General features: G+C 60.3%; 1 protein-coding gene across 1 annotated transcript in view; it reads left to right on the plus strand.

The window, feature by feature from the left end:
• The window catches only part of MACROD1 (mono-ADP ribosylhydrolase 1), a 149,424-nt gene that overhangs the window by 121,049 nt on the left and 3,100 nt on the right, over positions 1–25,275 (plus strand). The window contains 1 exon segment of the mRNA XM_047775430.1: positions 12,939–12,968. Coding sequence (XP_047631386.1) covers positions 12,939–12,968 — 30 coding nt within the window.

The following is a 25,275-nucleotide window of genomic DNA, read 5'->3' on the forward strand; positions in this document are numbered from 1 at the left end:
TTTGACCTGCCTCCATTGAGGCAGGCACCTCTAGACTCCAGCAGCCCTCTCATGTCATAGGGAGCGCTCCCTCCAGCTTCCTGATGTGGGAGCAAGGGGGCCAGAGACCCCGCCATCTCCTCACACCGTGAGCTCCTTCCATTGACTAGATTGAGCCGCATTTGCAGTCCATCGCTTGCCCGATCCAATCCTGCCTCCCCTGGTCCCCTAATTGGTCCCTGTGGGTTTAGCGTAGCTTCTCCTCCTGGCCCTCCATCAGCCGGTCCTCCACCACCCTCCCCCGGCCCCCGCCTTCACGCCCACTCGCTTCGATCCCCTCCCCCCTCAGCGCTGAGGGGCTGCTTTCAAAACACAAGCCTGGCCCTGCTGCTCCCTCACTCTAGCACCCGCCATGGCTCCCCACGGCTGTAGGAGAAAGATCAGGGCCCCGTGGGCCTGGCTGCCCCTCTGCCCTAACTCGGCTTCACTCCCCTCTGGACATTTCAGCCAAGTGGGGCTGGATCAACATCTGCTGAATGAATGAATGAAAGGCACTGAGAGCAGATCCTCAGCGCTGGCCTCAGGGGCACAGAGATGGCCAAAGCCGACCAGGTCCCTCTCCCCTCGGCTGCCATGATGGTACTAAACCGGCAAAAAATGAGAGGACCAGATCACTACAGGACCATGATGTGGGTGACATGCCCTCCGAAGGAAATAAACAGGGTGAAGGGGGGGTACTTCAGGGAGGGCTTTCAGCGGAGGCGACATTTTCGTTGAGGACCTGGACGGATGAGCAGGAGCTAGCTTAGAAAGAGCCGGGGGAGTTCCCTTGCAGCTCAGTGGAAACGAATCTGACTAGCAGCCATGAGGACACAGGTTCGATCCCTGGCCTCGCTCAGTGGGTTAAGGATCTGGTGTTGCTGTGCACTGTGGTGTTGGTTGCAGATGCAGCTGGGATTCCACGTGGCTGTGGTATAGGCCAGCAACTGTAGCTCCGATTTGACCCCTAACCCGGGAACCTCCATATGCTACAGGTGTGGCCCTAAAAAGCAAAAAAGGAAAGAAAGAGCTGGAAGAAGAATGTGCCAGGCAGAGGGAGCACTGTGTGCAAAGGGTCTGGGGCACAAAAGAGCTGGGCCTATTCGCAGAAGAGAAAGGAGGCCAGCAAAGTGGGGAGAACAGAGCGGGGGCGCGGCTGTGCTTTTGTGAGGGGAACATGGATTTTATTCATAGTGTAATAGGAAGACGTGTGAGAGGTTTAAGCAGGGATACGGTATGATCTAACTTATATTTTAAAACAATCATCTGAATAACCACTTTGGAGAACAAGTGAGCAATAATTAGTCAAGTTAAAGATGTGCCTAGACCGCAACCCAGCAATCCTGCTCCAAGGCAGACACTAGACAGATTCCGGCACACGGGCTCACGGGCTAAGTGCAAGTTGCTACTGCAGCTGGGTTTGCAAGAGACAAAACTGGACACACTTGACTGGTGGTCAGTGAGAGGACAGGCAGATGAGTGTCGACAGTCCCTGCCTGGAATATTACACAGCAGTGAAAGCAGACCGACCAGAGCGGCATGGGCCTGCCTGGTTAAGCCTCCCGATCGTCGCTGTGAATGGTAGCAGCCAATCCCAGGAGTCCCACTGTGTTTAAAACTAAGACACACAATTCCCATCATGGCCCAGGGGAAATGAATCTAAGTTGTATCTATGAGGATGCAGGTTCGATCCTAGCTTCGCTCAGTGGGTTAAGGATCCAGCATTACTGTGAGCTGTGGTATGGGTCGCAGAGGAGGCTTGGATCTAGCATTGCTTTGACTGTGGTGTAGGCCAGCGGCTACAGCTCCGATTCGACCCCTGGCCTGGGAACCTCCATATGCCGCAGGTGTGGCCCTCAAAATACAAAACAAACAAACAAACAAAAAATCCTAGGACTTGAGTTCCCTGGTGGCTCAATGGGCTAAAGACCCAGCATTGTCACTGCTGTGACCCAGGTTCAATCCCTGGCCTGGGAATTTCCACATGCTTCCAAAAAAAAAAAAAAAGAAAAGAAAAGTGAAGACACGGAGAACCACTGAAGGATTTCCCACTGCAGCGCAATGGAATCAACAGCGTCTCTGGAGTGCTGGGACGCAGGTTCCATCCCCGGCCTGGCACAATGGGTTAAGGATCTGGCATTGCTGCAGCTGTGGCTTGCATCTGATCCCTGGCCCAGGAACTCCCTATGCCTCAGGGGGGCCATAAAGGGGGGAAGAAGTCTGTTGAGAGCCAAAACAGTAAAATTCTGGAGAAGACACAAGCCAAATTCAGGCTGGTGGGTTTGGGGAGGGGAGACCTTCGACTCGTCTGTCATTGTATTTGTCAGGCCTTTGGTAGGTCAACAGGCTGTGTGTGTGTGTGTGTGTGCGTGCGTGTGCCAGAGAAGGAGCCCCAGCTGGAGAGTGGGGCTGAGTCAGCAGGGGAGGGTGAGGACGGTGAGAGCCAGCAAAGGAGCAGCCCGCTGGGGGGAGTCAGGGGAGTGAGAAGTGCAGCCCAGAGTACCCATCATGGCTCAGTGATAACGAGCCCAACTAGTACCTGTGAGGACGTCGGTTCCATCCCTGACCTTGCTCAGTGCATTAAGGATCTGGTGTTGCCGTGGGCTGTGGTGTAGGTCATCGACATGGCTCAGACCTGGCGTTGTTGTGGCTGGGGTGTAGGCTGGCAGCTACAGGTCCGATTCGACCCCTAGCCTGGGAACCTCCATGTGCCACACTGAAAAAAAAAAGAAAGAAAAAAAAGAAATGCGGCCCCCGGAGTTCCTGTCGTGGTGCAGTGGTTAACGAATCCGACTAGGAACCATGAGGTTGCAGGTTCGGTCCCTGCCCTTGCTCAGTGGGTTAACGTTCCGGCGTGGCCGTGAGCTGTGGTGTAGGTTGCAGATGCGGCTTGGATCCTGCGCTGCTGTGGCTCTGGTGTAGGCTACAGCTCCGATTCAACCCCTAGCCTGGGAACCTCCATATGCCACGGGAGCGGCCCAAGAAATAGCAAAAAGACAAAAAAAAAAGAAAGAAATGCGGTCCCGGACCTGCCCAGCTGTTCAGATCCAGCGCTCAAACCTCTGTGGTTTGTTTTCTGCTCAAGCAGCCCCTCGTTCTCCCCTTTTAGGAAGAAAACTGAAGCTCAGAGAGGGCAAAGAGCTGCCTGGGATCACCCAGCAAGCTGGCAGGAACTCGCCATCCTTCCTTGGTGATAGTGGGCCTCTCCAGACGGAGCTGAGCGGGGCCCAAGGCTGCCTTAAGGACCCCCCCCCCCACCAGCCAGAGTGGATACGAGACCCCTCCCCCAGGACATACTCCCCTCACTGGCTGCTCTCCCACCCGCCAGGGCTCCCCTGGGCCCCAGCCCCTCTTTCCTGCATAGATGGAGGCTGTGCCCGCCTGGCTGGGGCCCAAGTCATCTCTTGGTAATTGGGTTTCAGGGATGCTAGTGGTTATGCTAATGGTGGGACGCTGAGCACGGGCCCCTGGCTCCGGGGGGAGGGGAGGCCAGGCAGCAGCCAGGGTCCCAGGGCCCTGCAGACTCAGCGCTCCCTTAGAAATCAGGCTGCCTGAGTCAAACCCTGGCTCCCTGAGCAAGTCACTCAACCTTTCTGGGCCTCTATTTCCTCATCTGTAAAGTGAGAAAAATAATAGTACCCTCGCATTAGGCTCTCCAGGGAGAGAAGGATAAAATGAAAGAATCCACTGGAAACACTTGGCTCAATGCCTGGCACAAAGAATTTGCTCGATAAATATGTTATTAACTATTTTTTGGTTTTGTTTAAAGTCTAAAAGTTCCTCCAGAAAGATGCAACCAGGGCCCAGCCGAATCTGTGTGGTGAGCTAATGGGTGACTCACTTTTCTTTGGCTTTTGATGTATATTATCCAATTTGGGGCAATGAACATGAATGTCTTGCAAAACAAAATGCCAATGAGTGCAAGGTGTCGGGGGAGCTTGGAGACTGGGTGTTGGCGGAGGGGGGGGTCCAAGGGTTTGGGGGTCCAGTTTGGGGGCTGCCAGCTGGGAGGTTGGGTCTCTGGGGGCAGAGCCCAAGGAACCCAGGCAGGAGGGGATGAAGGAGGGGCCTAGGGCGGCAGGAAGCCCAGCCAAGTCACCTGCTTTGACGAAATGGCTGACTGGGCGGCTTTTGCAGGGAGAGGCTTGGGGGTGGAATGCCCAGGGTCCGGCGAAGGGACTGCAGAGCTGGGGTGGACGTGGGGAAAGAGGAGAGTGGAGCCCCGTCTGAGGTTCAGGAGAGCAGAGGAAGGGGGGCCTGGCACAGGCCCAGTGGGATGCAGGAGGCTGAGGAGGAGATTCTAGAAGAGGACACCCAGTGGGGATACCTCCCAACAGATTCGGGGCATCCCAGGGCTTCGCTCAGAGAAGATGGAGCAAGGAGCTCAGTCCTGGAGGCCAATCAGCCCCATCTGGCTGAGCAGGATGCTCAGTGGTCCAGGCTCCAGAGGCAGACCAATGGGATTCGCATCCTATCTCCACCACTTTGAGTGGCCTCAGACCAGCCATTTATCTGAGCCTCAGTCTCCCCACCTGTAAAATGGAGCTGGGCATCCAGCGAGGTCCCCACGGCTCTCCCTAGGAGGCTGGTGAACAAACCTTGATGGGCAGAAGCTACTGTTGTTATTATTAATCCAGCCAGTCGGCAAGCTGATCTCACCCTTCTCTCCCTGGCTGACCGGGAAGAGCTGGGGACCCTCCACCCCGGGGACCCCAGCTCTTGCACCCAGTGCCACCACAAAGCTGTATGGTGTTGTCACAGTTTTACGGGCATTTTAAACTTTATCCTCCATGCCCCAAAGGCCTTCCCTTAACGGATGTGCCCACCCAACTGATGAGACTGAGGCCCCAGGGTGTGGAGCCACTGGCCCAAGGGCCCAATGAAGGGGGCGGGGTGTACAGGACCAGGCCTTGCAAAGCATAAGGACATTGACTCCCCCCCCCATAAGGGCTGTGGCCTTAGGCACGTCACTTGGCCTCTCTGGGCCTCAGTTTCCCCATCTGTAAACAGGGCGGGAAGGGGTGTGTGTACACAGGTATACACACACACACAGGCTCAGGTGATCAGCAGAGGTCCACGCGAAAGCCTGGTGCTGGGACGTGGGGGCCCTTGGTCCCCCCGAGGGCCTCCCTGAGCCTGGGAAATGTCCAGTAAGCCTCACACTTTCCACCAGGCAGCCCCACCTCCCAGAACAGTGACCTTGGCCTGGGGGACAGAGCTTGTCAAACATGGCAACTGCTCGCACAGCTTGAGATGCCTTTGAAGTCTCTTGTTTTATCTTCAAAAATTCAGCACATTTCACATCTTATTCCATCTGTGGGGCGTTTCTAATCTAAACCGTGTTTTAAACAGCTCGCCCTCAAGTAACACGGACACCTACCGCAGGCCCACGGGCACCGGGGGAGGCGACGCTGTTGGTTTCCTGGGAACAAAGACTGTGCCCCCAAACCGCCCGTGTGGCTGGGCCCACCATTCCACCTGGGGTCCAGCAGTCAGTTGTCACCCCGTAGAAACCAGGCACTGTGCTAGACTCCAGGGTGAGCAGCAGGGGCCCCACTGGGGGGCGCCAGGCCGGAACGGGGCCGTGGCAGTGGAAGAATAGGCGCTGTCTGAGGGACACACAGGCTCGGGGGAACAATGGGGAGAAGGTCTGGAAAGGGATGCCCTGGAAAGTGCAGCAAAAGGGATGCCCCAGGTCCCCCCCCTGCCCCCACCGCCCTCTGACCGCCTCTCCTCCTTCTCTCCCTCTGCTTCCGCCACAGCGGCTCCTGGCTGTGCCAACCCACCAGGCTGGCGCCTGCCTCAGGGCCTTTGCACCGGCGACCCCTGCCTGGTGTGTGCTCCTCACAAGTGGGTCCCTCTCCAGTGAGCCCCCTCCTCCTGGAGGAGCCCGCGCCCGCCCTCCTGCCACGCTCTCCACCCTTCTAGCCCTTTCACAGCCTCTGGGGCTAATGGTAATTCTTGTTCAAGTTTATTTTGTTGTTTCTTTTTCTCTCTCTTTTATTTATTTATTTATTTATTTTTTTTTCATTGTTGGCTGCCCTGCAGCATATGGAGCTCCCAGGCCAGGGATCAGGTCCAAGACGCAGCTCTGGCACTGCTAGATCCTTGATCCACTATGCCAGGCCAGGGATCGAACCTGCGTCCCAGCACTCCCAAAACACCGCTGATCCCGTTGTGCCACAGTGGGAGCTCCCTTCCTGTTGTTTCTTTATTTATTTATTTTTTGTCTTTTTGCCATTTCTTTGGGCCGCTCCCGCAGCCTATGGAGGTTCCAGGCTAGGGGTTAAATCGGCGCTGTAGCCACCGGTCTATGCCAGAGCCACAGCAACGTGGGATCCGAGCCGCGTCTGCAACCTACACCACAGCTCACGACAACGCCAGATCGTTAACCCATTGAGCAAGGGCAGGGACCGAACCCGCAACCTCATGGTTCCTAGTCGGATTCGTTAACCACTGCGCCACGACGGGAACTCCCTTTCCTGTTGTTTCTTGACTGTCTCCCTGCTAGATGATGAGCTGTGTGCCAGTAGGTCCTTGCCCATCTGTGTCCCAGAACCATCAGAGTAGAGGCTGGATGGGCCTTTGTCTAATGATGGAAAGCTGAGATCTGGCTTTGCAAGGGAGGGTGGAGAAAGCAGGCCAGGCAGGGGGCTGGGTGATTTGGGGGAGTAGCACGCCTCCTGAGCCTGGCTGGCAGCCTCTCAGGCCTTGGAGACCCAGACAAGGACACATGGCAGCCGTGGCCTCCGGAAACACCCAGAAGGGCTGTGCTTGCCACAAAGTCACCGCTGTGCCCACTCACCCGGCTTCTCCCTGGCCCAGTAACCTGCTCAGCTCTTTCCTCGGGTCACCGAGTCTCCTCTGTGGCGGCCCAGCACCCCCCACTGTCCTCCCCGCCACTGGCTCCCTCCCTCCCTCGGCACTCCCCCACCCGGCTGGAGAATTGAGTCCCTGTCAGGGAAAAGCCTAGGCAGCTCCTACACTGCCTCCTGCCACTGCCCTTGAGCCAGCTTTGTCACCTGCCCAGCCTCCGCCCCAGGTCCTGCCTCCCAGGGCCCCCTCAGGCGGGCTCTCCTAAGGTCCAATGGATGACAGCCTGGCCTTCAGAGCCAGGGGGGACCCTGTGTGGCCTGGCCGAGTGAGTCTGGGCATAATCACAACCTCTCAGTTTCCTTCAGGAAATTGTTCATGGGCACCTGCTGTGCACCGTGCTCTGTGCTGGGCGCTGGGGACACAGGGGACACTGGATGAGACTCACGGGCACAGGGTAGGGTAGCAAGGTAGGCACTTGCTTGGGAGGGAAGAATGCTGGAGGCAGTGATGCATGGCCCACGGGAGGGTGTAGCCCGAGACCAGCTCCAGACCTGGGTAGCTGGGCACACTCCTGGCTCCCAGAGCGAGATCTGGGCAGAGTCATAGGGGTCTCCTCCAGGCAGAGGCACCAGCCTGTGCAGAGGCCCTGGGGCCAGAGGAAGCAGAGCAAGGTTGAGGACCTGGCGTGTGATGAGGGAGAGATGGGCGGAAAGGGAAGGAGATGAGGTGATGCGTCCGAAGGTTGTGGGCCTGGCGGGGGTGAGGCGCTGCCGGTTCTTTATCCTAAGAGCAAAAGGGGGCTTTTGGACCTTTCGTCAGGAAGCCGGGGGTAACACAGGAGATGTTCAAGTTTGCGTTGTGAGAAGATCCTTCTTGGAGTTCCTGTCGTGGCTCAGCGGAAATGAATGTGACGAGCATCCATGAGGACGCAGGTTCGATCCCTGCCCTCGCTCAGTGGGTTAAGGCTCCAGGGTTGCCATGAGCTGTGCTGTAGGTCGCAGACACAGCTCGGATCCCTCATTGTTGTGGCTGTGGTGTAGGCCAGCAGCTACGGCTCTGATTTGACCCCTAGCCTGGGAACTTCCATATGCCGCAGCTGCAGCCCTAAAAAGACCTAAAAAAAAAAAAAAGAGAGAGAGAGAGAGAGAAAGAGACAAGATCCTTCTCCACGGCTCAGCTCCCTCGTCTGCAGAATGGGTTAGTGATAGTGCCTTCCCCACAGGGTAAGGATTAAATGAGCCCATGCAAGTGCCCAGGCCCAGGCACTTCTGCCACTGTGGGCCCTTCCTCTATAAAAACATGAGAAATTATGCCATGGGGTGGCCAAAAAAAAAAAAAATTAAAATTTGATTGTATGACTTTGTTGGCATAAAGACAAATACATTAACATTATGTATATACATTATATATTATATATGTACATTATATATGTGTATATACATATATACATTATATATAACATTTTCCTCAACCTAAAGGCTCAGTTTTTTCTTCTGATTATAAGAGAAATTACATTTTCATGGTCCCTAAAAAGTATGACACAGGATGTGGAAGTTCTCAGGCCAGGGATCGAACCCAAGCCACAGCTGCTCCTTGAGCCATGCAGGAACAGCACTGGAACTTTAACCTGCTGCCCCACCAGGGAACTCCGGGGGCTGCTCTTCTGTTGAGGTGCTGCCTGGCAGGGCAGGAGGGTGTAGGCAGGGGCAGCAACCAGGAGAGGAAGAGGCGTCTGTGTGCCCCCAGAGCCTCCGCCCCCCCCCCATCCAGTTTTCGAGCTGCCCAGGTTCAACCACGTTCTGGCCTTTGATCCTCCCTGGGCCTGTGGAGATTCAAGTGAGACCCACCTGTCCTGCCCCTGCACAGGCACCCCTATGGCTGCCCTTCCCGAGCAGGGCAATGCCCAGGCTCATTCGGCCCGTTCCCAGGCCATGCCCCTCCCTGCAGACCTTGCCCTCCCTCGAGCCTCAGTTCCCAGGCCGCCTCCTCCGCCCCGGTCTCCGGGCCACTCCATGCCTCACTGGATGTTTACCCATGCCCCCTCCAACTTGGGTACACATGGTGGTCCCTGGCACATGAGTGGCACCCAATTAAAATGTTTTGTGCAGAGAGTGACAGAGAGGTGGTACTGGGTCCCCTGCAGTGACAGTAGCCAAGCACTCCAGGTGCAGCCGTCTCCTTTGCACTGGGCACTGGCCACATGCCAGCTCCTGAACTGGGCTGGGAGCTGAGGCACAAACTGGGGAGTGGCTTTCCCCTGCCCAGGGGACAGCAGGGGCTGGGGTCAGGGAGGGGCTGCCCCCCCAGTGCCCCAGGTCTGGGAGGGTGCTGCGTGGGCCGAGGGTGACATGAGGTGGGGGGAACAGCACTGCAGGAGCAGCACTGTGGGGTCAGGGCGGGGCCTGCAGAATGTGTGCATGGTGGGGGCGGGGAGGTGAGCCACCATCAGGGGACAGAGGATATGGTATGACCGGGGTGGACCTCATTGCCACCCCAAGGTCACAGGCCCAGCACTGAGGCTTAGAGCCGGTTAATGGTGTCCAGTGGAACTCGACACAGGCACATCCACGGGCAGGGGCCGTGGCAGGGCTGGACCACTTCACCCTGCAGTGGCAGCTGACACAGAGACCCGAATGGCAGACTTCCGCCCGGGCACCTCACAGCCCTGGAGGCACCCACTCTGGCCCTGGAGCCTGTGCTCCCAAAGCCAGAAAAAGCCTTGAGCCCCGCAAACCCCAGGGCCAGGCCTGGGGCCCCTCCCTCGGCCGCTCGCAAGCTCGATGCCCCTTGATGCTTTGCTGGGGCAGGTGGCGGTCCTCTGGGCAGGGGCACAGACTCTGGCTTGGACGTGAAGTCCAGTGCTCGTCCCTGTCACTCTCGCCATCACACCTCAGCAAGAGGCTCCTTCAGACACGGGGGCCGTGCAGGGCCGTGAAAATGGGCACTGACCACAGCCATCCTGGCTCAAGCCGCCTTCCCCGGTCACGCCGCAAGCCTCGGTCTCCTCATCTGGAAACAGGGCTAATGACCATTTGTGATTTAGAGCCTCAGACCATCCGGAGGGGAGCTCGGGGCCCCGAAGGCTGCGCCGCGTCTGGTGAGGTAGGATGGGAAGGGCCAGCCCTGGCCCCGGCACAGGAAGCCCTGGAACTGCCCTGCTTTGGGTTGGAGGCTGGGCGGCGCATCCAGTGGACGGCCTGTGGTATCTTCGGCGCTGCTCCCCATTTTCCGTGTTCCTTCCAAGCCTCTGGGCCATCCCCCCAGCAGCCTGGCCCAGCTGTGAGTGCCTTGGGCAGTCTTCTAGGGCACCGTGTGGCCAGGCATCCAGGCCCCTGGGGAGAGGGCCAGACAGGAGCCCAGGGGAAGGAGGAGCGGGGAACAGGCTGCCTCGCTGCCGTCCTTCCCCCGAGCCCCCACCCGTGAGCCTGCTGGGCGTGGTGCGCTGGGGGAAGGGGACCCTGCAGACCAGCCTCCTGGGATACCCCTGAGCTTGGGGACAGGCCAGTGATGGGCCCTCTGTGCAGCTTGAGTCTGAGCCCCCAGTGCTAGGCCACACCTTCCCCTCCCACCTGTGACAGGTAGAGCCACCTGGCTCCCTGGTCCCCCCTTCCCCCAGCCCAGCCTGGGTATAGTCCTTCCTGCCCCAGACCCACCTCCCTCTGCCCCCCTGATGTCCCCAGCCTGGCGGACATCCGGCCAGCTCACCCCAGTCCCCTCACCTGGGTAGGGCCACACGTGCCGGGGTTTAGGGGCTGCAGGGCAGAGGGGTGTTGGCCTCTCCTCCCAACAGGGGCCTGCAGAACAGCAGGTCAGTGCCCCCTCCCCTCCCACCCCTTTGAGGCTCGCTGCCAATCCATTTGGCACCCAGCCCTCCACGAGCGAGCTAGGAACCAACGAGCACGAGCCAGCTCGTTTGCAGCCGATGTTAATTAAGAGAGAGAGGTGACGCGGGGGGGGGGGTGCAGCTTCTGACAGCCACTAAAATGGCCAAGGGGGCCGGGAGCTGGACCTGCACTGACCCGGGACGCCCAGGCTCCCCTGAAGGCTCAGGGCAGGGCTGTCCCCGACGTCCAACCCTGCATCTTTGCAGCCAACCTGCTGGGGCAGGGGTGGATCAAGACGGCATCTGAGGGTCCCCGCTGTGCACTCCCCCTGGGTGTGGAGGGGGCAGGCCTGGCCCTAGCCAAGGAGAGAGCCTCCCTCTGACAGTCCCTCAGGCAGTCTCCCTTGAGGTCGGCCTGCTTGGTGGCTTGGTTTTGGAGTCAGACAGACCAGTTCCCATCCTGCTACTGTGCAGCTCCACCTCTGAGCTCGGGTGTCCTTATCTGCAAAGTGGAGCCCCAGCAGCGCCCCCGTGGCTGTGTTATAGTAAATGGGATCAGTCTGTGCCTGGCAAATCGCCTCTGCTTGGGTCATCGGAGGTGTGCGTCCCTAGGCAGAGGCACATGGAGAGCCTGGGGGGGCCCAGCCCCTCGGCAGCCCGCCACCTCTGCCTGGGCGTCCTGCTGTGGCCCATCTCCTGCTCTGGCTCCGGCTGCCTGGCCTGCCTGCTCAGCCCGCCTCCTCTCGCCTTCCCTGCGGCCCCCCCACCCCTGCTCTGGGAGCGCCCAGCCGCTCCTCGCCTCTCCATCTTAATTAGCTGCTTGTATTAATCTTGCAAGTAACGTGGCAACTTGCAGCCCTGGGTTTTTGGGCTGTGGAATTAATTATTCCCAAGCGAAGAGCTGTCAGCTCTGGGAGACCAGCCACTCGGAGCCACCCGACACCACTTAACCGTGTCCACGGCTTCCACACAGCACCCCGGGGCCTGCGGCCTGGCTGGCCCAGAAACGGTTCTGGCTTGGCTCCGCTCCATGTCCCCTTCCTACAGAGGGAGCACCACAGGACCTGGGGAGGTGGGGTGGGATGGCAGAGCAGTGCGGGCGCTGAAGGCCCTGCCTGGGAGCCAGGCTTCTGTGGCCAGAGGGCCGGAGGCCCAGCTGATCCATCTCCCCGCCCGGGCAGCACCTGCCTTGCTCGCCCATCACGTGCCCTGAGTAGCACCGGGGCTGAGCACAGGTGCAGCTGCGTGGCCGGAAGCTGGAGGCCAGGCTGGGAGGAGCCCCTGCTGTTCCGGTGGAGAAGGTGCCGGCTCCACTTTACCCCCGAGTCAGCCCTGTGGGGAGGCAGGAGCAGGCAGGGGGCCAGGCAGAGCGAGACAGACAGGGCCGCTCCGGTGGAGGGAGGGGGCCAGGGGCCGAAGCCAAGGAGCCCTCCCACCCCCTAGGACGTCACACTAACCCTGTCAGGCGGCCTGTGCTCCATTTCATGGGGAGACTGAGGCACAGAGCAAAGCGGCTCAAGTCACCCGCCTGTTGAACTGGCTTTGGTTCCAGCCCCTGGGACCTGAGTCCTTTACCTCGCGCACCGGCGCTGTCGTCCGTGAGGCCCCAGCCCTGGTTCACGGTTCTCATGCCCTCCCAGCCCGTGAGCCCTGCGTCTCTGCAGCAGGCCTGGCCACCGGTGGCCTCTGGAGACACTGGGGGAGGAAGAAGGAATGAATGAATGGGTACGTGTGGCTGGAGTTCCCGTCGTGGCGCAGCGGAAACGAATCTGACTAGGAACCAAGAGATTGTGGGTTCGATCCCTGGCCTCGCTCAGTGGGTTAAGGATCTGGCGTTGCCGTGAGCTATAGTGTAGGTTGCAGACACGGCTCGGGTCCCATGTTGCTGTGGCTGTGGTGTAGGCTGGCAGCTGTAGCTCCGATTAGACCCCTAGCCTGGGAACCTCCATATGCCACAGGTGTGGCCCTTTAAAAAAAAAAAAAAAAGATACATGTGGCTGAGGGTCGTCTGCCACTCCTCCTGCATGTGCCACTGTTTCAGGGGCCAGCGGGCTAGACCTTCCTCTGCTCTGCCACCCTACCAGGCCCCTTGGGAGCCTGGGCAGGAGAGGAGGTCCCAGCCCTGCCACCTCCTGGTTGTCTGCCCCTGCCTCAGAGAGCCTGTGCCCAGGACAAGGGGTGGCAGTCAGGTCCAGCTGGCAGCCCCCATGGCCCCCTCCACATAGCTGCCTGCCCCCAGCCACCCCCAGACTGACTGCCTTTCTATTTCTCTCTCTTGCAGCCAACAGCTCCCTGCTCGGAGGTGGCGGTGGTGAGTAGACCCTTCCTGCGGCCTGGGGCGTGGGGTGGGTGGGGGTCTGCTCTGTCCTCCTGGCCCCCTCGGCCACTGTGCCCAGCTGGTTGCCGGGCACCTTTCCGCAGCCTCTCTCCTCGTGCCCATATGCGTCACTCCCATTTCTCCATCTCTGCACACCCTGACCTTGCCCGGCCCGCCGTCACTGTGGACAAAGCTGGGCAACAGGAAGGTGGCCAGGGTCCTTCGCTGCTGGGTGACCGGGCAGGTCCCCACCCTCTGAACCCAGGCCTCCTGGTCTGTAACCAGGGGCTGGAGGGACACTGGAGGTTTCCAAGGGGCCAGGCCAGGGCCGGGGGTTGGGGTGGGGGCTGGGCCGCCGCAGGTGTGGTGGGAAAGCCCCGCCTGGCCCCTTTGACCTCAGTTTCCCCACCTGTGGGGGCAAAATCAGCATCTCTGCTCTGCCCTGAAACCTCGCGGGGCGGCTCTGTAGCCAGGACCAGGTCTCATAATGTCGGGGAGAGCTCTGCCACCTGTTAACCACGAGAATGCGTGTGTGTTCACTGCTGTTAAGGAAAGCAGGGCTTCCGGCTGGGCAGGAGGTCGGAGGTCAGGGTGGGCCCGGCCCCCAGGGTTGCAGGCCAAGGTCAGCAGGTACCCGCAGAGAGGAGCGGGGGTTGGGGGGAGGTGGGGGGAGGGTGCAGTCCCTCTGGCCCTGGTACCTGCTTCCCCTGGCCACCCTGCTCAGGCCGACCACACCAGCCCCTCGGCCCCTCAGCTGGCTGGGCTGCCCGCTGTCTATGCAGGCAGCAGCATGATTGGTGAGCCAGAGGGCAGGGGTTAATGCGCCGTCGGATAAATCCCGGGGGCCGTGTTTACGGCAGTCATGGCGGGGCCCAGGCCAGGTTTTAAAAGGGGGAAAAATAAAAGGGGCACACAGGTCAGGAATAAATAAGAGCAGCGTTAAGAGCTGTCGGTGACCGGCCAGGATGCAGGATGGGGGGCGGGGGGCGTCTGTTTGTGGCTAGAGATGTTTTCCCTCCCTCCCCCACTTCTCCTCCAGCCGTCCCGGTGGAGGTCACAGCTCCCCTGCAGGCGTCACAGAATGTGGGGGCTTCCCTGAGAGCTGGGGGCCCTCAGGCCCATCCAGACCCTCTTTGGAAACCTGTCCTTGGGGAGGACTCGGGGGCCTCGTTGATGTGACACTGCCTTGCTGTGCCCACACCACCCTCTCCTTCATCAGTTTATTCATCACCCAGTAATCTAGTGCCTACTGTGTGCCAGGTGCAGAGCTGGGTGCCTGGACAGATTTGCCAGGCAGGGTACCCTGGGCCCAGCAGACAAGAGCGCCGCCATGACACAGGGTGGTCTTGGTGATGGGGGGGTGAGGGCTCGAAGTGAGAAGCACCTGTCCCTGCGGGGGCACTCAGCGGGGGGCTCCTAGAGGAGGTGGTGACCCCACTGTGTCCCGAGGGACGGGGAGGAGACAGCGGGTGAAAAAGAGTGGGAAGGGTGTGCTGGGGAGAGGGAACAGCACAGGCGAAGCCTGAAGTGAGGGACAGCGGGGCATTCAGGGAGACTCCGGAGACTGGAGGGGCCGGAGCCCAGCCGGAAGGAGGGGAGGTGGGAGAGGAAGCAGGGGCCTCAGAGGGCACATGAGGTGCTAGACTTTTAGCCATTCAGTTCTGAAGACAAAGGGTCACAAAAAAGGTGTAGGGGGAGTTCCCGTCGTGGCGCAGTGGTTAACGAATCCGACTAGGAACCATGAGGTTGCGGGTTCGGTCCCTGCCCTCGCTCAGTGGGTTAACGATCCGGCGTTGCCGTGAGCTGTGGTGTAGATTGCAGACATGGCTCGGATTCCGCGTTGCTGTGGCTCTGGCGTAGGCCGGTGGCTACAGCTCCGATTCGACCCCTAGCCTGGGAACCGCCATATGCCGCGGGAGCAGCCCAAGAAATAGCAACAACAACAACAATAACAACAACAACAAAAAGACAAAAAAAAAAGGTGTAGGACTTATAAATCCTAAGTCAGGTCATCACCCTTCCTTCTGCTCAAAACCCTGCCAGGGCTCTTACCTCACCAGGGCCACGGCCAAGGTCTTTACCTTAGCCCACAAAGTCTCCTGTCACTTATCAGACTCCCCACCACACTGCCTGGTCCTTCCCACCTGTGCCAGCCACACCAGCCTCCCTGTAGTTCCTGGAACAGACCTGGCCGGCTCGTGCCTCAGGGCCTTTGCACCAGCTCCCCACTCTGTCCAGAATACCCTTCTGCAGAGAGCGCTATGGCTGTGCCCTTCCCTTCTTACGAGTGTTTCCCTGCATGTCATAGTCTTAGTGACCCGTTGAAATTGCAGCTGCCTGCCCCAGCCCTACCCTGCCCTCCCTGGGCCCCTCACACTGCTCTAGCTTTTTCCTTTTTCCCAATCATCTCTCTCCTTTTTTTTTTTGGCTTTTTAGGACCGCACCTGTGGCATATGGAAGTTCCCAGGCTAGGAGTCGAACCGGAAGCTGCCACCGCCTATGCCGCAGCCACAGCAACACCAGATCCAAGCCACGTATTAGACCTACACCGCAGCTCGTGGCAATGTCAGATCCTTAACCCACTGAGTGAGGCCAGGGATCAAACCCGCATCCTCACGGACACTATGTCGAGTTCTCAACTGGCTCAGCCACAACAGGAACTCCCCAGTTACCTCTGTCCTAGCATGCCATATACTGATTTTCTTATTTATTCTGTTCATTGTTTATTGTCTGTCTCCCTGCTGAGAACAGTAGTTCCAGAGGGCACAACTCTATCTCCAGCACTTAGAAGTGGCTCTGGCACATATAGTAGGTGCTCAATAAATGGTTGATGAATGAATGAACGGACTACAGGTAAAGGCAGGGACGGCCATCCATGTCAAGCAAAGGACTTGCTGACAAGGGCAGCGGGAGCCACTGGGGTTTTAGACAGGACAGCAAGTGGCTCGTAGATGGCCTGGTGACCTCCCTCTGGGAGGTCAACGGGCAGCTAGCTGGAGAGGGGAGGGCCAGTACGGTCCTTCTAGCCCCCTTTCCTGCAGCATCGAGGGTGCACGGAGGCTGGCGCAGGTCCCAAGCCCAGCCTGACTGATGTAGAGATGTCGGGGGTGGGACAGGACCCGAGAGGAAGTGGGCCCGGAGTCCAGCCTTTTAACGCCGGCCGAGATTTATGGAGCCGCCGCCAGTGCTCGCTGGGGCTGTCACTCTGCTAATGTGATTGGAACAAGGCGGAGGTGGCGGGGAGGGGACGGGGGTTGCGGCGCAGCAGCTGGGGCTGGCAGGGGGGGCCTGGCACACACCCCGGGGAGGCTGGAATGGAAACAGATCCCAGAACCACCCGCCCCGGGACGTCCTGTGCTCTCACCTCTGCCGCCTGTGCCCTCCCCTGCCCTCTGGTCCATCCAGCCCTAACCCCAGACCTGTCAGGGTAGAGGGCAGAGGCAGGAGCTGCCTGGGCTGGGGGCCTGGGTCCCCACCTGGACGGGTCCTGACAGACCCGGTCTGCCCACGTGCCCTCTCTCCAGAGTCCAAACCTTGTTTTCCCTCCTCCCACCCCCTCATCCATGTGTTTAACAAGCACTGGTCTCGCGAAGCCTGCCCTGGCCACTCTCTTTAAAGCCCCCCCCAGGAGTTCCTGTCGTGGCTCAGCAGTGACAAAACCGACTAGTATCCATGAGGACGCAGGTTCGATCCCTGGCCTTGCTCAGTGGGTTAAGGATCCAGAGTTGCTGTGGCTGTGGCGAAGGCTGGCAGCTGCAGCTCCGATTCACCCTCAGCCTGGGAACTTCCATATGCTGCAGGTGCAGCCCTAAAAATCAAAAAAAAAAGAAAGAAAAAAAAACCTCCCCCAGCCAGTCCCGCCCACCGTGCCCATCCCTCCCCTGCTCTGTGGCTTTTCCCAGACCATGGATCCCCTTTCAACACGCTTGTGTTTTATGTTTGTTTTTATTGCCTCTGTCCCCACTAGAATATACTCTCTCCAGGAACAGGGTTCAGGAGCTCCAAGCCCCTGGTACAGCCTTTATGGGGCGCTTAGTCGCACTCCTGTCCACCAGGTGCTGCCCTAGGAGCTGGGTCGGAGGTCTGACAGCCCCGCCCCAGGTTCACGTCCAGTCCTGTTGGGGGAGGGCAGCTATCAGGTCAGAAAGGGATTCCTAACAGGGCCCGGGGCCGCCCTACAGGGCTTTGGTGCCAGGAGCCACAGTGTTCCCCCTGAGTAGTAGGGGCAGGAATTTGCTGGCACCCCAAACCTCAGTGGAGCCCCCAGGGGCCGCCGGGCCAAAAGGACCTAACCCAAAGGGTCCAGGGCCCTGGTCCTGCCTCACTCTGGGGCTGGATGGTTCTGACAACAGAGTGAAGGCCCCTACTCCCCATTCCTTCCCAGGGCTCTGTGTGTGTGTGTGTCTGGGGTAGAGGAGGACACCTGTGTCAAACATTGGGACTCAAGACTTGACTCTGCCCTTAAAAAGACCCATTTTGGTAGAAGTCTTCCCAGCAGAGGAGGCATTTGACTTGGGTCCTGAAGGCTGCATAGGAGTTCAACAGGAACAGAGAGATAGAAAAGCCCACCAGAAAGAGGGCCCAGTGTCTTTGGTGGGGAGACCTGCCAGGGCGTGCGCGCGCGCGCACACACACACACACACACACACACACACACACAGCCTCCCAGCCAGACCCTCAGGCCTGGGGATGCCAGGCCCATCCTGCTCCCGCCTCCCTCCTAAAGAGCCTTTTACTGGCTCCATCCAAAAAACAAAAATTTTTTTTAACCACCCTCCTATTGTATGGTAAGAAGGGAGGCGGGCCCTAAATCTGGATGGGAATCGACAGGGCCCTGACGCGTCCCTCCTGTTTATTAGGACTGAAATGTTTACTCGGCGATAAGAAGCTGGCTTTCTCGTGGAGATTTGTGCGCTCTTTTTCAATTACCCCTCGTCTTTCTCTGCCACTTTCGCACTAAAGGGATAATAAATGTATCGGAGCGTTTCAATTATTCATCTAAATCATGACTGCGCCTGCCACGGCCAAGCTTTACTGACAGATTAATTCGGGGCCGCCTTCCCCTGCTTGCAGCGGCCATCTGGGCTCCGCCCCACCGGGACCCCGCCGGGGCAGTGAGGGCCCACCCGACGGATGGGCGGCTGGGGTCAGGCAGGTCCCTGGCAGGGGCAGAGCCGGATGCTGCCCCATTCCCTCCCACACCACACGGCGCCTGCCAAGGACCCCTCTCCTGGTCAGTGGTCCCACACAAGCTTCCTGCCCGCCAGCACTGCACAGCCCGGCTCCCGGGCCCACCTTGCAAGTTTGCGTCCCGTGCTCCGCATCCCATACCAGGGAGAAGCCCTCTCCTGGCACAGGGCCTTTGCACATGCTGCTCTTGTGCCTGAGGGCTCCTCCTCCTTCCTACCACACCTGCCTAGTTATGTCCACATCAGGGCAGCCCCTCCAACCAGCAGCACCCCCTCTTCAGACACACACACACACACACACACTGCTCTAGTCACTGAGGGCCTGCTACATCCTGGCACTGTCCTTGGCGATGGGACCTCTCTTGGGCCAGCCTTCTGTCACCTTTGATAATCAGATTCCTGTCTGTGTGATTAAGTACCAGCTGCTCCCCATCAGACTTCCCCACTAAGGGGCAAGCCCAGGGCATCTGTCTGTCCGCCTCCCAGCAGAGTAGGTGCTCATGGACCCCTTGCTCCAGCGCAGGTATCTGTGCATGTCCTTCTTTCACCCACCTCCGTGGCACAGGCAGAACCTGCCACCCGGAGCCCACCCTCTCCTCTCTCCACACTGGTACCCTGACTCCCCTTTCCTCTCTCTGTCCCGGAGGCTCTCCTTTGCTCCCACCTGTCTGGCTCTCGCTGGCTCACCTGGCTCACTCACGTCCTCTCCCAACTCCTGCACATGCGCTCTCTCCATCACGCCCTCTCTCCATCGTGCCCTCTCTCCTTGTTCATAGGGACCTGCAGCCCTGGGAGGATTAGCGAGGCCTCTAAGGATTCAGGCTTCGACTTCTGCCGGGCTCGCTTGCATCCCACGCCTGCCCGGCCGACACTATCTCCCATCACCCGGCGCCGCCAATCCGCGATTGCTTCCCACGGCCCCCAGAAAGGCTCTGCTCTGATTAGCTAGGACCTGGCACAGCGGGCAGACAAGGCCCCTTGGCCTTCTTGAGGCCAGGTTGTGTTTAGCTAGCCCCTCCTGGGCTGGGCTAGGCTGGGCAGAAGCAGGCAGCCCAAGGGGCCCGTCCAGGGGCTGGACGTGGCTGTGCACCTGGCTCAGGGCCGGCGGGTGTCCGGGCGTGTATGGCAAGGACCCTCTGACCTGGAGTTGTCCGGAGCAGCGGGCTGTGCTGTGGCCTAGGGGGAAGGGCATTCCTGGAGGAGGGCACGGCCAAGGGCCCCAGAGGCCATCTCAGACCCCGCCCCTCCCTGGCTGGAATCTCCCTCTGCTGAGGGTTCCTGCAGATGCAGCCCTTCCTCCCACCTTTCCCCCAGGGGGCTCATGGGCTTTGCGCCCGGCCGGCACTATCTCCCATCACCCAGCGCCGCTAATCCGTGATTGCTTCCCACGGCTCCCAGAAAGGCTCTGCCCAAGCCCCCTGCCCGCAGCCCTTCACCCCCGACTCTCCCAAAGCCTTCTTTCTCCTCACTCAGGCCCAGCCCTGAAGCCGCATCCACTCCTGCCCCCCGCATCTGGCTCTGGACTCTGGTCTCTTCTGCTCTTTCACTGGGTGATATTGGAGCCATGCGTCCCGTCCCTCGCACAGGGCCTGGCGCCTGGCGGGCCCACCTCCCCACTGTCCCAGGCCGTGTCCGGCCAGATGTCATCTCAGGTGGAAGCTGAAGGGAGCCCTAGTCTTACTCTGAGCTGCTGATTTTATTTTACGGATTCGTGGGAGCCACGGGAGGTTTTATGAGCAAGGGAGTGAGGCCGTCTCGCCAAGTCCTGCCGCCCCTGCCCGACCCCGGCTGAGGCCGGCGGCGGTGGCGCTGACTACTGCGGGCGTTGAGCGCTCACTGCGTGGATGCCAGGGCCCCGCTGAGCCTTCCCTGCGGAATTCACGTACCGTCCTCTCAGCCCTGTGCGAGGGTACCGCTAGCATCTCCATTTCGCAGATGAGGAAAAGGAGGCTCAAGTCCCACGAGCTGAGCCACACTGCCCTCCCCCCGACCCCAGCGGGCCTTCCCTGGGCGGGAACTCGCACCTGGGCCCGTGGGGCCCGTCCCCTGCCCCCAGCGGGCGAGGTGCCGCCCAGCCCCGGCCTGTGGCTGCCATGGGGATTTTTAATAACGGGAGTGATTTTTGCATGATGAATGAGGCGCTGCCGTTGTGTACATAATGAAGCCCTAATGTTTTCAAATCCCCATTTAAGGAGCTGATCTCAGCCCGTAATGAATTTCAGATCACATCACGGAGCTGTCGTCCATCCATCTTCTCCCTGGGGTGCCCACCCGCCTTGGCACCTCCAGGGTGGGGCCTGACAAGGGTGGGCTCCGCATCCCCCCAGCGGGCTGAGCCCAAGCCTAGCACAGAGCCAGGGCTGGCATGGATCTGCTGACTGAATGAGTGACCAGGCGGCAGTGGGACATGGAGGCACCTCTGGCCATGGGGTATCATGTGGCGTCAAGGCTCCCAAACCTCGCCCAGGGCCTGGGAGGAAAATGGAGACCAGAGAGGAAGAGGGGAGGGAGGGCCAGAGAGAAGGGGGGCTGAGGCCCCTGGTCTGGGTCATTGTCCTGGGTCTACGGCTGGGCCTGCCCTCAGCAAGTTAGGGGCTGGGGGTGCGGCGGCTCAGGTTTCTGGCCCATTTCAGCCCTGGCGCTCGGCGTTCGTGCAGGTGGCTGGGGCCTGGGCAGCAGCTGCAGGCCACACTGACAAGGTTGGCATGCGTGGCCTCTCACCAGGAGTCCACACCCTGGGTCTAGGGGGCGAGTTTCGAAGTGGGCAGTGATCCCGAGGGCCCTCCAGACCTGCGTGCCTTCTGGGCCTCGGGAAGGGCGTAGCCCCCCTGACCCCCACCGCGGCCCCTCAGGCTTCAGGCTCACCCCCCACCCCCGCCTCCCCAGCCCTCCCTGGGCCCAGGGCTTTCGGGGCAACATCGCCACCTGGCAGCGCAGTACGTTCCACCCCTTGACAAAGGGGGCCCCCGAGAGCACGAGGGGCGGAGGAGTCTTCTGCCTGGGAGTCCCTGGCTGGGCCTTGGTCTCCCCGTCTGTAAAATGGGGTGACATGTGATAACGCACGGGGCACTTTGGTACCAGCTCGAACAGAATGCTCACGCCAAACACAGAGGGAGGTGCTGTTATTGACCTTGGGCAGAGGAAGCTGAGCGCAGAGCAGGTGGAAGAGCCCTGGGGAGGGGGATTTGGGGCTCCCAGAGCCACGCCCCCCATGGGCTGGCAGGGAAGCTCATCTCAGGGGCCCTGGGTCCCAGCACCAGATGGCACCGCCCAGGCCTGTCCTCTCCCTCCCCTGACCCAGGGCCCCCAGGAGCACACAGCAGCAGGCCAGGGCAAGGCGGAGGGCTGCAGGCAAGGCTTCCCAACCCCCACCTGGCTGAGGTGGCTTGGCCTCCGCGAGCCTTTGTCCCGGTCCCCCTGAGCTGGGGGCTCTGAGCCTGGGCCCCCCCGTGATTGAAGGAGTTGCTTAGTCACTCCAGCCCCGAGTCTCCCACCCCCCGGGCCACTGCTCAGCAAGCTCAGTCCTCCCACAACTTTCCGAGGCCAGTTCTGAGGCTCAGAGAGGTACAGTGACTTGCCCAAAGCCACCAGCAAGCTTGCAGGCAGGATTTCTGGAAAGAGAAATCCCAGAGTGGGCGACGCAGGGGGCCAGACCCACAGGGAGGGCAGAGGCGGGGGTGGGGGTGGGGGGGCGGCAAGGGGCAGGCCCAGCGGTCAAGGACGCCTGGCCTCGGTCAGAGGCACAGCTGCCCTCCTCTCCCCCAGGCCACCGGCCTCCTGTGTTCCTGTAAATAATTAATTAGCCCCTGCTTGCTTGTTTGTTTAGCATGAGGAATGCTCCCCCACTGAGACGCATTTATTGCTGAATAAATTTAAATATCTAATCTTCCCTTCATGAATATTACAGCACCCTAAATAGCGGCCAAATATCCTAAGCGCCTTGGCAAATGGCCCCCTTGGGAGCCTGCCTGCTTTGCCTCCGCTGGCTCTGAGGAGGTTCCGGCTCCAGCCCCTGCCTCTCCCGGCGCCCTCCCGGCCCAGGACCTGCTAGGAAAGGGCCCGGAGCGAGTCAATGCTCCCGAAGGCTGAGCGCAGGGCGCGCAGGCCACACTGGTGGCAGGAGGCTGGGGTGGGCCTCCGAGCGGGGGGGCACTGGGCTTCTCTGGGGAAGGCCCTGGACGGGACGGGGTGGAGAGTCAGGGCTGGAGCAGAGAGAAGGCAGGCAGGACCTCGGCCGGCAGGCAGCATCGGAGGAGCTCAGGAAGGAGGCAGAAGAGATGAGGGAGGCAGGAGGGGTGGGGGGACCAGGACCCCGAGACAGCCTTGCCGGCCTGGGTGGAGGCAGCGGCCAGGCTGTGGGTGCAGCTGGTCGTTGTCGTCGTGCTCTGGGAGTGGTCCCAGAGCACTCAGCAACCAGAGGTCCCCAAGCAGTCCTGCCGCTGGGAGGGGGATGTCTCGATGCGTGGAGGGGACAGGAGCCAGGCTGCAGGGGCTGGCAGTGAGGAGACAGCGGCCACAGACAGAAGGGCCCCCCCCTCCCCCGACCCCGGTGTGTGGGTGCGGAGGGCAAACCGCGGTCAGCCAGGCTGAGTGGGAGGCTCCGGGCGGGTCGGAGAGACGGGTCCCTTCGTGGTCCTGGAGGAAGTGGAGCCGTCCAGCTGTGTGACTCTGGGCAAGTCCCTCACCCTGCCTATGCCTCAAGCTCTTCTTCTCTAAAGCAGAAAAGATAATAGCACTTCCTAGGGTGGCCTTGGCCGTGAGGACCAAACTAGATGATGGATGTACACGGCCCAGTGCCCTGCTCACTCTGAGACGGAAACTGAGCCAGATGGGGGAGCTGAAAGGTGGAGGAGCAAGGAGGGGGCTGAGGAAAGAGGCAGAGCGCCCTCAGGGCCATCTTCCGACAGACAGACGATTTGACCTTGACCTAGCCGAGACATCCAAGGAAGACCCTACCGCCTACCACGTGGGTTCAGTCTCCCCAGGAGAGACCCCAGATTTCCTGCTGTCTCAGGGCAGGGTGGGGGGCAAGGTGGAGGTTTGATTGTAGCTGGGGGGACCAGGGAGGGGACTGAGGGTCACTTGGTATGAACTGGGGACACCCTCCTTTCGGTGGGTGGGGAGGAAGGACTTCGCCCTTGGATCTGCCCCCAGGAAGCCTCCTCCTTCCAGTCTCAGGGCTCAGCTCGGGCCACTGGAGGAGCCAGGACAGAGCCGTGGGGGCAGAGCCAGGGGACGTGTGAGTCATGGTACAAGACAAGGAAGGGGCTGGCCTTTGGGCCTAAGGCTAAGGACCGAGGGGCTGGGGGCCTCCTCTGGCCCTCGGGGATGGGGAGAGCAAGGCTGGTATGTGCAAGGGAGGGGGCAGGAGGGGCCCAGGCTGCTGAAACCCTGAGTGCCAGAGCAGCATCTGTGCGCAGGCTCTCGTTGCGGGGGGGGGGGGGCGCAGGGGCGGAACTCAGGGCCTGGCCCTCATCTCTGCTTTGGCTGAACTGCTCCCCAGGCGCCTGCACAGCAGTCACCCGGCTCCCTGCCCTGTTCTGGATGCTGCTGGGGAGCGGGGTGGGGGTGGGGGGGCTCCAGCCCAAGGGCTCCGTTAGCGCCAATTCCTCCCTCCTCCTCCCACCTCATGCCCCCAGGTCAGCCCCAAAGGCCTGGCTGCAGGCCTGTTCACTTCTGCAGGAAACATTAAGTCCCTGAACCACAGATCTCGCTGAGCGCCACTTCCGCACGGCCCCCACCGCGGGCCAAGGTCGCCTGCAGGATGGACAGCACTGGCAGATGGCAGGCAACCAGGTGCCAAGTGGATGAGACCACTGGCGCGGGGCCGGGGGGGGACCCCCAGGAGAGCTGGCTCCCACAGGCCCCCGTGCCACCCCATACACCCTGGATGACACTTCTCACCACGCTCCCAGGTGTACACACATGGGCACGGCCTCTGCTCTCACTGTCCTAGTAACAGCCAACACACCCAGCACCTTCACCCACGCCAGGCACCCTGGCTTAAGCACTTTACAGAAATTGACTCACTTATCCTTCCAATAGCCCTATGAGGTGGGTGCTGCTATTATCCCAGCTTATAGATGGGGCAGTACTTAATTCACAAGTACACTAATTATGCCTGGGTCACACATCTGTGACTGGCAGAGCTGGCATTTAAACCTGGTGCATACTCTACTGGGTGGTTGCCTGGCACCCCCACCTACAATAGACACACTGCACATGGATGTTGCACATGCAGGCTGTATACCCACTGAGCCACACCTGGATACACAGCCGGGCCCGCTCTCCATCCCCACTCCATGGGCTGCAGCTGCCCTTATCCCTGCCCAGGAGAGGAGGGGGGTGGGGCACCCAGTCCCAGATTCCCTCCCAGGGTGCCCCCAACTCCTCTACCCCCGACTCCAGGGACATTCTGGGAAATGGCCTGGTTCCAGCTCTGAATGCAGTTGCAAAGTTAGGTTTGATTGGACCGCATAGGGCACAAGAGAAAACCAAAGAAGAGCGGGTGACCCAACAGGTGTCCCTGGACCTGGGCCAAGATGCTGGGGGTGGGGCTATGATGAAGGAGCGAGGGCCTCGGTTTGCGCATCTGTAAAATGGGGAAATGATAGTCCTTTCCTGCTGCAGAGCTTTGAGCTTGGTGTGCACGCTCCTGGCACAGGCCCAGGGTGCAATCAGAGCTGGGGACCTGCCAGAGGCGGGTCATGTTCACTCCTTCCTTGAGGAGGGGGGAGAATCGCTGTCCCTATTTTCTAGACACTCTGAGAGGGTAAAGTACTTGGCCAGGGTGCCCCAGGCCAAGGGGGGCGAGCCAGGACTTGACCCTGCCCAAGACCGAACCCCGCCTCTCCCGAAGAAGCGTCTCCTCCGAGCCTCCCGCCGCGCCCGAGTTGTTTATCTGGGTCTGGGTCCCCAGGGCCGCCCTCGGATAAACGAGCCCAGGCCTGGCCCCAATTAAGCCGGATGCACTAACGAGGCAGCTCGTTAACGAGCTGGGGCGCGCGTCCGGAGACACCTGCGCGGCCGGGAGGCGAGGCTCCAACCACCTCCCCGCGCGGCGCAGACAAGGAGCTGCAAGACCTCGCTCAAGGCCAGGAGCGGATCTGCCA

The sequence above is a fragment of the Phacochoerus africanus genome, chromosome 4, assembly GCF_016906955.1.
Source record: "Phacochoerus africanus isolate WHEZ1 chromosome 4, ROS_Pafr_v1, whole genome shotgun sequence".
Classification (NCBI taxonomy): Eukaryota; Metazoa; Chordata; class Mammalia; order Artiodactyla; family Suidae; genus Phacochoerus; species Phacochoerus africanus.